Below are 13,536 nucleotides of genomic sequence, written 5' to 3' on the forward strand. Positions count from 1 at the left end.
CTTGAAGACATTGATAGAAGTTGTATGACCAAAACCCTGTGCAATATTTATACCTTTTATTATCTAAACTACCTATGAACACTAAGTTTGACCAGTGTTTAGATCCTATGCATTTAAACAATTCAGCACTTTGTAACATTTCAGCACAAGGCACGTTATGTACATTAAAACCATGAAGAAAGTTCAGAACAGAGTTAAGTTTTTGCATTGGTTATTAGTACACGTTGGGATATCACACCAAACTAAACATAATTATCTGCTGTAATTCTAGGCTAGTATTCAAACATGCAACAGCCACATGGTAAGCAGATAAAGGACTGAATGTGCAGATTACATCCTGTTTAGATGGCATATTGAATACATAGTACTCATGTGATCCAAGTAGTGGCATTTAAATTTCAAGTGGCCTTTCAAAGCAGAAGATTAGCCCATTTACTAGGAAAAAACCACAATAATATTAAAAAAAAAAAAAAAAAAAAAGTTGGGTTTTGCCATTCTGCCAAGAATTTCAAGTGATTGACATTTGATTACTGGGATTTTTCTCATAATTAATCATGGTGGTAGTTGTACATTGTTATTCAGATTTAATCAGTAAGAATCAAAATAGTTTTGCAGAGGCTAAGCCACTTCTGTAAAATTACCAGTGAATTAGATGTTTTGTAAACTGGTTTAATATTGAACCCTTAGGTAGTGGAAAGACAGAGGCAGAAGAAAGTTTTCAGTTACCAGGCAATGCTCAAATGAAGAATGTAGTAACTGTGTGAAAAGGTGTAGCATGGAGGAAAAGGCTTAGAAAACAAACAAATCTAAAAAAAAAAATGTTTTGCAAAAGAAGCAAAAACATGGGAAGACCCAGTCAGTCCTAGCAGAAGCCTGCTGGATTGCTTCCAGTGTCCCTTCTGGGTTAAGGATAGCTCTAATTTTTGCCTTTGGAGTAGTTGTTGGGAATGGACAGATAAAAAGTCCTTCTGTATAAATTAATTAAGGAAGATTTCTTTCTTATGTGTATTTGTGTAATTATTTTTTTTATTAGTTTGGTTTGTGGGACTGGGAGTCCCTTTGGTCCCACAGATTCACCTCTAACTGAAGTAGATTGCAGAAATCTTCCCTTGTCTTGCTTGATTTTTTACCTGGTTATTTTCAAACACAGTTGTCTCTTTTGGAACCAGGTTAATGACACGATGGAAGTGACTGTTTACAGCTAAATAATGCTCAGAGTAACACAATAGTTAGAGATGGAGCCGTAGATTATTCCTTCCCAATGGCTGGATACATAGGGCATTTCTAAAATAATAATACTCTCAAATTCCTTTCAATCTTTAGATTAAACTGTTTTAAAGTAGAGTTTGTCTAAGGGAATGTATCAAAAGTCTTGATTTTATCTGGCTTAATATAAAGCAAATAGCAGTAGTGTAATACTCTGGTTGTGTTACAATTTCAACTGCTCTTCCAATATCACTCTTTTGTATGTGTGCTCTCACACATTTGCTTTCTGAGTGTCTCTTCACTCTTTCTGGCCCGAAAGATGTTTGTATATTTGTTGGAGATAGTGGAATATGCATCAAACCTGTTGTTTATTTTCTTAGGATTTGAGTTTTTTGAAACAAGTGCCAAGGACAACATTAATGTCAAGCAGACGTTTGAGCGACTTGTGGATATCATCTGTGACAAAATGTCGGAAAGTCTGGAGACGGATCCCACCATTGCTGCCAGCAAGCAGAACACACGGCTAAAGGACACCCCTCCTCCACAGCAGCCCAACTGTGGCTGTTAATGCAGCTATCAGCGACAGCAGCTCCAGTGTGTTCTGTTGCCAACAGAGTATTTATGAATGGTCTATATGCCTTTATTTATACTGTCTTATTAATTCATTTGGGAGAAAAGTCTTTTATTTTACAGCTGGTCGAGTATGCATATGGAGATGGAGAGGTTATTAGTCTGAAAGGACGATCCATTTTTTAGCATCTGGCTTTTGCATGCAGGATGGCTATTAGTTTCTCTTTTCTTTTTTGCTGTTTTACATTACACTAACTTCAGCTGGTGCCATGTCCTCAGACCACATTTGCCTAGAATTGACGCTTGCTTCATCAGTTTCAAATTACATAGTTGAATCCTTAGGGTAATGGCCAAGGTGTTTTAGAATAAGCTTTCAGATGCCCCTTATATTTTCTCCTGATTGAAAATAAATTTCGAAGTATTCCTCTAGTGAGCCCATCCCTCATTCTGCCCAGATCATTTTTCTAAGGGACACTTCCTGGATCATATTGCCTTGGAAAATCTACACATTATGTTACGTATCCTGGCTGATTGGAAAATGTGGAAGTTAGAAGTTCGTTCCTGGACCCAAAGCAACCAAATTTCCCTGTGAGTTTCCAACTGGATAAGAGTATTCAGTGCAGACCATCAGAGATATTAGGTACTTCATCCTGTTTGGGTAGCTAGTGTGTTTACATTTCCATGGGAGTTGCACACCTATCTAATACTTTTCTGAAACTGAACTTAAATTTCTTATTCTATCATTAAGGAGATCCCAGTAGTACCTACCCCAGTAATGGAGGGTGGACTAGCTCTTTACGTTTCTACCTGCATGAGATATTAAACACACAGGTCTATATTACTCCTGACAGAAGCAAATCCATTATGTTCAGTTGTTCATGGCCAAAAACTCTCTTGTCATGTTGCTGTCAAACCTCCATAAGTTTTCAGGAACTTCACCTGTCATTCAGTCACTGAGACAACCATCAGAACACTGGCCTGTATGTTACCCAGACCTATTGCAGAAGTGGTGCCAGTGTCAGTGAACAGGAGTTTGGCCTCATTTTTAATTTGATGAGAACATCTATTTGGAAAAGACAACCAGAATTTCACAGAACTTTTAAAAACTTTAGGAGTAATAAAATATTGTCAACATTTCTTGCGTTAGGCTGAATACATTCATAAGATCAGCAAAAGGCTGTGTAGATAGCAGAATAAAGTGCACAGTCTTTTTTAATAGTGTTAAAAATTATTCCTATTTCACAGTTTTTGAAAGTATTCCTCTAGTAATTGTTGGCAGTTTCTTACATCTGTGCCCTGGAGTACTTCATATAACGGCTTTACATGCACCACAGTGACATTTTTTAACTAAGTAACATCATTGAATAAGTATTAACTGTTTTATTTTTACAATTAGACAGAATCTGGGACAAGGCTGACATTTCTTAAACTGTATGCAATGGCAAAAATTGGAAGACAAAGAAGGGAAGTAACACAAGGTACTGCCAACTGCTCACAACTGCAAAGAAATCCCTCTACACACAACTTTTTTTGAAGGTCATTTATGTAACTCCTGAAACACACTAAGAGAAAATGGTCACTTTTTTGGGTTGGGTTTTTTTTTTTTTTCTGATTAAATAATCTACATACACTTTGACACAGTAAAAATTACTTCCAAACAAGGCATATTAGACGTGTACAATGGATATGCCACAGGGTGTTACATTGGCTGCCTAACTTAAATGAAACAATGTTCTTTCTTCAGTCTGGGCTTGTAAACCATGTCTGTCCTGTTAACTAGTTTACTTAAGCACTTATTTTCCTAGAAGACATGGAGACTGGACTGCGTTTGTTTACTTCCATGGAAAGAAAGCACTGTCCATTTTGGGGCTGATGAGCAGCCAAGTGGAAAATCATGTGCTATCCCAACCATAACTCTGCCTTTCTCCGGGGATGCTGCTTTTCTCTCCCCTGTCTAAGGCAGAATGCTGATAACTGTGCTGAGAGACTTTCATTAATACGTCTTCACCCAATAGGTACCAGCTGCTTCAGAAAAAGAAGTTGTAAGAAGCTGAGGAAGCTTTGTTTGAGATGGTAGGAAGTTTTCCATCCTTTTCTTGTTATGTGCAGTTATTCCCGCAGTAGAAAAAGGATCAGGGAAGCCTTGAGACAGCACACAGATTCAACCCTCAAGTCCTTTAGGAAAGGTTTCGTTTGTGTTATTAGTCTGAGCCGTCTCAGGCAAGGCGAGGAGAGAGGAGGATGTAGTCACATCTTACATGAGCTTGGCCATATCCTGAATCATGCAGCATGGCTAGAAGTGCAAGTATTCTTCCAGCTTTGCTCTGGGATGCTTGCTGCAAAATGGTCACCTCCTGTGCACAGTGTAACAAGGAGAAAAGATTCCAAGATGCCCCTTGCGACAGCCACACCTTGCCTGCACTCTATTGCAATGAATTGCAGACCCTCCTTGCCTCTTTATGACCATATAGACTCTAATCAGTGTTAGCAATACTTTATTAGCATATATCTTTTTAAACAAACTGAGTGATAGATAAATAGCTCTTTACTTACATAGGATTAATTAATTGCTTTTCATTTTACATCAAAAGTCTGGGCAGAAGAGCAACAGCAAAAACAAAGAGGGAGAATCTCTCCTTTGAGTTTCTGAGGCCACTAACCTCCCAGGCCTCCAGCATGTCTGACCTTCTGCATGGGATGGGGAGGATGGGGAAAGCAGCTGCCTGAGGAAGGTTGCTCATCACACTGCCAGCTGTGTGTGAAAAGGCTCGTCTGAAGTACAGCAGCAGAACTAGTCAGTATTGAAAAACTCCTAGGACCTTTGTACTGACACTCAGATATTGTCACAGAGTTCAGAATTAGTCAGTTTAATTTTTAAGATGTTCACATCAAATCCTCGGAGGTTTTCAAGATCAGACTGGCTAAAGCCCTGGGCAGACTGCTCAGACCTCTTAGCTGAAACTGTTTTGAGCAGGAGGTTGGAAAAGATGACCTGTTGATATCTCATCAAACCCAATTTATCCTATCATCCCTTCCTCTGAAATTGAAAATGTGTGGAAGTACACCTTTTCTTAACAATCAAGAGTTACCAGCTGTTGGAAAAGTAGGCTTTGATTTTCCATCACAGGTTGTCTTTTGAAGCCACAGCCTTCACAGTGATATTGAATTTTCTGCTGTAAAGTTTGGTCACATTTAGATCAGAGGCATCATGATCTCAGTACCTCTTTCAGCTGGAACCCGGCTATCGTAGAGAAATATGAGGGACAGAAAGGCTTTTGGAAAGTAGCTTACCATCCCTTCCCCAAACATTCTGAAAATGTGGCTTGAATTCTGAGGGAACTAGCAGGACTGGGATTTTCATTCTATTTAAAATTATGCTTTGGCCTTTTCATAGGGCAGGATATCCAAGGGCAGCCTGTGACAATCTAGTTCAGCTCATTCAACCTAGTTTGGCTCCTATTGACTTATGTGGTAAAACTGATATTTTCTTAAATGCAAGTAGAGTTAGGCTGAACAATTTTGGAAATCCCATCCCAACCTGATCAAAGGCCAAAATTTAAACAATCAGTGGCTCATTCTTCACACATACCCAACAGTCACTGATTATAAATTGTTGAAGGAGACAAGCAGGATTTGGTTAGATCCCTGATCTATCTGATATAGGACAGTTCTGTCAGGAGAAAGTACCAGACTGAACAGAGTTATATTTTAATGATGGAAGAGGGCTGGATCATTAAATTGAAACCTGGGGTAAGAGATCCAAAACTACTTTAAGCCTCATCACAATTCTTGGTGAAAAAGTACTCACACACTTTGTGCTAGTTTGTTGTCACTCCCAGCACAGAAATAGGACTGAATGTCATGGAGCATTTTTGGTCCAGCCACGGATAAACCCTTTAGCTGAGCCTTAGGCCACTTGGTGAGATACAGCAGCTGCCACACAGAGCACATTAAGTTTCTGAGATTAGATGCCTTTGGGCAGAGGGTCCTGAGCTCCATAGTGCCAGCTGAACTACACAATCCATTTTCCAGGTTATGATCTAGACTAAAGCTTTTAGCAGCAGGCTAATCCTGTGCATGGGTAACACACCAGCTTCATCATGCTCTGGCAGTGTCTTGCTTGCTGCATGCTCAAACTAGTACTCAGAAAATGCCTTGGGAGCACACAAGAGCATGGGATGTGACTGGTTCCTGCGGTGCCTCCTGGTACTGGCCTGATGAAAGCTAGCAAGCCCGGCTGGGTTGAACCTTCCGATGCGTGTTTTCAGTTCTAAGAGTTCATGTTCACAAGCGTTCTAACCTTATAACACAACTAACTTAATACTGTACCTTTTTGTAGTTGTTGTTGGTGGTGGTTTGTTTATTTAGACCTGTTTGTTTGGTGTTTAAAATACATATGAGTTAGCCTGATTTTCTGTCAAAAAAATACTCTTTTGCTCTGAACAGCTGTGTATGTGACTGTTACCTGGAACTGTTTGTTCCTTTGTGCTTATACTTAATGTAATGCCTAGAGAAACTACCTGAGCAACTACATTGATGTGGCCTTTCCAGAGCACCACTCTGAAAGATTTTCTTCGCAGCCTGCTCAGCTCTGTATATTCAGCTGTACCACCTGCACCTTCTTTATTTAAGGAATGAATTGCTATGTCAGGGTGCACAAAATCTGCTGGAGTCTGATCCCAACTTTGAGAATGCTTGGAATTCATCATTTTTAGGACAAAAATAGTGGTACATTACGTCTGATGGTGATGCCTTCATTTCTTCAATAGCAGATGAATGATGATGCATTTGCATTCCAAAAGAAGCCCCCCTCCAAAATTCCACCCCTCCCCAGCTAACCTTTTCTATATTTGTTTGTAAGAGGCAAGTTTTATTACTTGCATTTGTAAGGGCATCAAGTAAATTAATGTTCTGCTGATGAACAGATTCCTCCTTGGCCTGTGTCCTATAAACAGACACACAATGTGTGAGCCTAGTTCCTCTTTAGGATGTGAGACCATGAGTATGTAAATCCTCATAGATAAAGCCTCAGGGGGTGTAAAACAACATGTCTGCACTTATGCCAACAGGGGAGTGAGTTGCATTGATTTACATGATTTAATCCATACACTCTGGCTCCAGATTCTCCTTCGTTCATCATTTGTCAAGTCTCCCTTTACAGATGAAACTTGTTTCAATTATTTGAATGATTTCTACCAGTTTTCTTTATTAAGGGGTAAATGTAGTTTGCCTATGCAATTTCAGCTCTCATTTTCCTTTTTTTCTTCTTTTTTTTTTTTTTACTTTGTTTATCCATGGATTTTCATGGAAGCAGAAATTCTAACTATACATAGCAGTACATCTTTGACACTCATTCAGCTCCTGCTGTTACTTGTTCATGGTCAGTGCAGCCTTCCCCAAATGCCACAGTGAAATTTAGCCATAAATTCTCATTAGCACCAGAGATCAGCTTGGTGACATTTGCAGACCATAGGTTTATTACACATGGTTCCAACAGATGTAGATGGCTTATCATGTGTAGAATAAGGTGCCTGGTATTTGATTTAGGGGGAAACAAAAGTCCTAATCTTCTGATAACTTCAGGGTCATACATAAGATGCAGAAATGAAAGCTACAGATTCCTTACCACTTCTTGTGATAAATTTCCTCAAGTAATTCTGACATGTACCTGCAAGTAGTGTTGAATGAAATGTTTGTGCTGTAACTCCTGTTTAATATTTTGTCAGTAATGTCAGATGTGTCGTGGCTCAGTTGGAGTGTCAGAATATGTAACCTATATACTAGTGTTCGTGGAATTCAAATGTCTTAAATGTTGCATGAAAATATGTTATAAAAATAGATATGTTTTCTATTTTTGAATACCTCAAAACTGAGGGATAATGGGCCAATAAGTGCAATATTTAATTATTTACTCAGTGTATATAAACTTGTGTGAAAGGGAGAAGTGTCATGTATGTGTGATAAGCTGTTGATGATGCCTGCGTGGCTTAAGATTTCCAGTAGGTGTATGTGTCTTGTAGTAAAATTTATATAGTAAACACTTTACCAGTGTAGTGCAAGAACATTCTTAAGTCATTTAAACTATTTTTCATATATGAAACAATGGTAAAATATATTTGTATGTTTACTGCAAGTGCATGTCAATTTTACTTTTACAGTTGTGAGTGTCCTTTTTGAAAATTATCTTGTTAGACCAACACAAACGGGACAGTACTTTCAGTCAGAAGATACTTGCAACCATTTCTAAATTATCTGTGTGTATTTTTAAAGCATGTTCTCTAGAAGCATTAAAAGAACCTCCTAGAGATCAGCAGTTACGTTATTTATTCTTAAAAATCAGTATCATGCTTTGTCTGCCCATACTGCAAGATATCATGTGAGCATGTTTTCATTATCTGATACAGTTAACTCATAATACTTAAATGAAATACTAAATAGGAGTACCCAGTACTCTTGCAGATGACATGCAAAACTTCAGTTGGTGCCCTGAGTTAACATTTTTTTGAATTGTCACTTCTGCAAATTTTCTTAACTTTTCTAGATCCTAAAAGTGAAAGATACATCCTTAAATATATTGATCCACTCAACTGTTACATGGTCTTCACTGTTCAACAACTCTACCATTAGCAGTAAAGCTGAGGTATAAATGGAAACAAAATGTAGCCCAGAACTTAACCATGAAATTAAAAGGAGACCTCCACTAATTTCTTTTTCCTTTCCTGTTATCCTTGCATATTTCTAATAGTTCTCTAAGCATACAAGCAAGATCATCATTATTCAGCTAAACCCTTGGGTACATTTGGGACCTTAAACCCTGAATCACTGATCTGCCATCATGGGTTCCCAGCTGTGCCCACAGACTCGGCAGAGAGAAGTTCACTCTGTTAATTCTTGCTGCATCTCTGGTTTCAAAGGAATGTGTCATCTGCCTTAGGAATTTGCTAAATAGGTCACTGATTCTGAGCCAAGGGGAGTAACTGGTTTTACTGAACAATATTCATAACAAATTATTTTCATTAGTACCATGTTAAAAGGTAGATAAGTAGACTTCTAGTTTGATCCAATGCATTTTTGTGACAATGTACAAGGTTGAATTAGGTTTGGGGGTTATTTTAAATTAGCTTGATCAGGAAAAGAACAAAACTCTAAGACATACTGGAAACCAGTATCATGGTTTTCCTTTGCTATGTCATCAAATAGTTTCTCTGAGAAAGCTAAGTCGCCAGAATGCATTAAGTAGCACAGGACGTCACTTGCAATTATGTGAGCAGCCCTTAAATTCTCCCTGTTTTTATACCTTCTGCCATGAAAACTTCTGCAAAATTATACATACCAGAGTGAAATGAAAATGTACGTTGAGAGAAATTTGGGTTTGCTTAATAAAAAAATGAAATTCTCAACACCTTTGTAGCTGAGCAGCTGACAAAATAAGTCATAATATGAGATGCCACTTAAATACAGAAATACAGGCTGCTACTGAACTGAGGGTGCTTTAGCTAAACTTTTTATTGCTAAGTGACCTGACTATTCAAGGACTGGCAGATAATTTTACCCAGCATTTTTATTATTCCTCATAAACATGTGATTACCTGTACAGGGATAAATGCTTACCTTGAAACTACGTAGCTGTTCTGGCTCCCTCAAGCTAACTTGCTTGTCTAGTTGTTCTTGAAGAAAAGTTGAAGTACTTGCGTAGGATACATTTGTGAGGGGGTGAGATTCAATCTGTCCCTCCTCCCCCAACTTTTACTGCAATATAGTTACTGTGGTTCTAAAAAATATGTTAGTTTAAAATGCTGCTGGGTGATAAATTTTGTGAATCTTCTGCATACATCCATGGGAGCTCTTGTCTGAAAGTAAAGTACAAGTTTTATCCATGTGCAGAGTTTTAATTCTGTGTGGACGTAGAGACCATATGTATTCCATTGGATATTCTGTTTGTATGTGACTTCTGTATTCCAAGTGGATTTTGTTTGTTTAATTTTTTGTTGGAAGGTTGGTTTTTTTTTCCTTTTGCAATTATAATAAATATTCAAGAGACTATATTAATGAATATGTCGGCTGTGGTGACATGGTCTTAACTCCCTTCCTCCCTCTATTTATTTCATTTCACATATTAAAACTGGGAAAGGATTACTCCACTTTTGACAAAATAATGGACAACGATACCACATCTGCAATAATTAATTTCCTTAATATCCTCTCAGTAGCACTGGTGAGTTGCAGTTCTGTTTGAATACCACAGAAATCACTGGAGTCTTTGTCCTAGGAGTCTGCAGGAGAAAGACTAGGCATTCCCCTACTAAAAGCACACTGTTGTCTCAACCCACACACTGACCCTTTAAAATGGTGCAAAGTTTTTTATTTTTACGTTTCACTGTATAAACTGCTAAAAATCTGTGCCTTCTGGATGCTGTTATTACTTCGTCGTGTAATCTTAGCCCAAGTGAGCCGTCTCAATTGTTGTGGGTGGTATTCCACACAAATTGTGATATATCACTGTCCAGGTGTTGCTTTTTTCTAGACATACACATGCCCCTGTGCTAATTTCAGCCCTTCTGTGACTCTTTAATTTATTTTCCCTTCACTTAAGTCCTAATCTTCAACCAATCTGTTGAACAGGTCGCATCCTGTGCTCCCCAGATCCTGCTCGCAGCAGTCCACCTACAAACTCCTTTAGCATGTTCACTCTCATCGTTCCACTGTGTTTCAATCATGTTCCATTTTTTCTAGTATATTACATTCTTATCTACAGAGTAAGCATTGTCTGATTAATGCCTAGTTCTCACTCAACACCGAGTGCTTCCTACCTTGCTTGGGATCCCATATCTCTAGGCAGGTTTCTGCTGAGGAATCTATCCATGCAGCTCATTGCCCTCACTCATAGAGCTTCTCTTTCTGGGACAGACTCTTGCCATTGACATACCTCTGAGAATGAAACTTCTTTATTCCTCCCAGCTACCAACAAAAGCAGTGTCTTCTCCACCTACTTTCCGCATGCCATTGCTCTGTGAGATTTGCCCTGATGTACTTGCTTTGCCTACTAGGATGAGTGGAAGACCAGAGGATGAAGGACACGAAGGGGAGGATAACAGGGCAAGGAACAGATGACTTCTGACAGGTACCTTGGGAATGAGAGGATTCTTAAATTGCTGTTATTTTTAGTATGTTGGGACTTTTACCATATAGAACTAGAGTAGAGAAAATCACAGATGGGTAGATGAGAACTGTGATGTACTAGTACAAAACCTGTCTCAACAGCAGGTGTTTCTTGCTCAAGAGTACCCATTTTTATCTTCTTTCCAGTCAGAGAAGCCTGGAGACAGAGGAAGATAGTTCCTAACCACCAAAGAACAAGACGTCAGGAAAGATGCTGTAAAGGGGAGATATAAAGTGGCACAGAATAGATTCCCAGCTTTGAGTAAGAAAGGGCAAAAGGCAGAATGCCCCAGTGAAGAGACAGTGGATGACTTAGCAATGTGATCCATCAAAATCAAGAAAGACAAACTTTGGGCTTACACCTGACAGAAGAGACTCTGCAAGTTAATGAGAAAACTGAGGCAGTTTAGTGCAAGGAGCGTTAGTTATTTTTTTGTTCAGATCTTTGCAGCTCTTGAGCTGTAAAGCAAAAATCTAAGGTTCCTTCAAAAATCTTACCAACTGCCTTGCTATATCTGTTTGTCTGTTTGCACTCATGCAAGATCCTCAAGAGCTAAACTGTAAGTCAGAAGATTTACAGTTTAACTGTCTGACATCAGGAAAATATATGCTTTAAGCCATGGTGAACTCATTTTATCAGTGTCAGGCACAGGTGATGGGAAGCTAGTGTGAGGTCCCATCCTCAGTGACATCCTAGCCAGTGGGTCTGCCTAGGGTCTGGTCCTCAAGAAGCTGAAGGTACTGGAGGAGTTGCAGGATTAGGAGACAACCTGGCCAAATGAATGACCAAGCCTAAGGGTGGCTCAGGCAGCTCTGCAACCCACCACGGTGGTATGGAAAATGAGACCAGAGACTACTCCAACTGCAGAAAAAAGGTGTTGAAAGGCCAAAGATCTGAACCCCCTGTCATTCAGAAGATAAAAAACATCTTGGAGAATTAGAAACTCTAGTATTGCACTCTTCACTTCCCAACAGCTGAATGAGGGGAGGTTATCTGGGGCCTCCTCTGAGCAGGAACATGATCTCCTGAGGAGATACTGCGTTTTTCCTGATATCCAAACATGTGCGAAGGGCATGCCTTGGGCAGTCAAATTGTCACTTCTAATGGCACAGTGCATCTAGCCCGATACAACATGGCCAGGTGGAGACGTAAGTATACTCATAGCAGGGCAGCCTTGCTCTGTGGCCTCTGTTGGGCTCTCTGAGGCCCCAGGAAGTACATGTGCATTTGTTCCAAACCAATGCCTATAGTTAGAAAATAGATCTGTGAATAGCTGTAGAACGTCCAAGGATGCCACGCAGGACGTCTGTCTCTCACCAGCCTCTAGAAAGTTTTAAAGCTTAAATAAGGTTTTAGGAATATAACATCAGACAACCATTTTTTAAAACCCTGTCCTGCTTTTCTTTCAAGGTGGTGTACCCTAAGAGCAAAGCTGGCCACAGCACATTTTCACTTTTACCATTATTTTTAATACTCAACAAAGCAGAAAAAAGCTTAGCCCCTGACCCAAATACTGCCAGATCCTTTGCAGGTCAGCAACACACGGCATGCAGCTTGTGCTACTCTGCATGCTGCCCTGCCAGCCTTAGCAGCGAGGTGGCTGTCAGCTCAGGCAACAGCTGGTGGATGTCTCAGGTGGAACTTGCCTTTGAGCCATCTCTTTTATTTCTGTTGGGAAACAACATCAGAAATTGTGTAGAAAATAAAGCCCATTTCAAATTGCAGTTTCTCTTTTCAGTAATTGACAATAGGAGGAGGAGTTTTAGGATGCCTTCCCTGCACGAGGGTACATAACCATCCACATACCACCCGGCACTAAGGTTTCCCTGTATAACTAAAGCCAACATACAACAAATGTTACTCTGTGCCTATGCAGGATAAAACCATCTGCACTAGCATTATTGACAAGCTGGTTAAACAGCCTCCTTTCACCTTGCAGGGAATAGGGACCATCTACCAGGACAGAGGTACCTGGTGGCCATTTCAAGGCTACAGGAGGTCACTTGACCCAGGGCCCACACAGGATTTCAGACATAGCCTTTCATTTCACGATTCCTATGCTTTTGGTCAGTAGAATGGCTGCTATCAACTTTTATTATATGGGTGCTTTCCATACCATTGTATATTGGGACATAAGCACCTGGCCCTGGAATGAGAATTTTGGTCTGGAAATTGCCTAATTCCCCTTCTGCATGTGATTCCCAGTTTTCTTGCACTAATTACTTTCCTGAAATATAGTAATAGAGATCACTGAAATATTAGAGTGGGGATTTTTCCTATTGCATTAGCAGATAACATCTTCATTATAACATTTCAGAGGGAGCCAGAAAAACAACTTAGTAACCTGCTAAGCCTTCTCTCTTGCATTACCAGTCTTGATTAAAGGTAATCCAATGCTTTCACAGTGCCCTAATGCAGAAATCACTAACTCAGAGTGGTAGGTGCCTGGCAGCTGCTACCAAAGCAAAATGGAGAAATCATAGAATGACATTTTGGAGATGTGCTGGCAACAGACTTTCCCCCTGCATTGAGCTCACTGGTGGGCTAACCTCATGAGCTTGGGTCAGTGGCCTTGGTGTCTCAATGCTAGGCAAACAGAT

At 39.6% G+C, this 13,536-nt stretch overlaps 1 protein-coding gene across 1 annotated transcript in view; it reads left to right on the forward strand.

Moving 5' to 3' along the window:
• RAB3C (RAB3C, member RAS oncogene family) overlaps nt 1–9,825 on the forward strand; it is a 137,595-nt gene extending 127,770 nt beyond the window's left edge. The window contains exon 5 of the mRNA XM_055699565.1: nt 1,587–9,825. Within this exon, the coding sequence (XP_055555540.1) occupies nt 1,587–1,774 (188 nt within the window). The 3' untranslated portion in view covers nt 1,775–9,825. The remainder of the gene's footprint in view (nt 1–1,586) is intronic.
• The last annotated feature ends 3,711 nt before the right edge of the window (nt 9,826–13,536 follow it).

Source organism: Falco cherrug, chromosome Z (genome assembly GCF_023634085.1).
Source record: "Falco cherrug isolate bFalChe1 chromosome Z, bFalChe1.pri, whole genome shotgun sequence".
In the NCBI taxonomy this organism is placed as follows: domain Eukaryota; kingdom Metazoa; phylum Chordata; class Aves; order Falconiformes; family Falconidae; genus Falco; species Falco cherrug.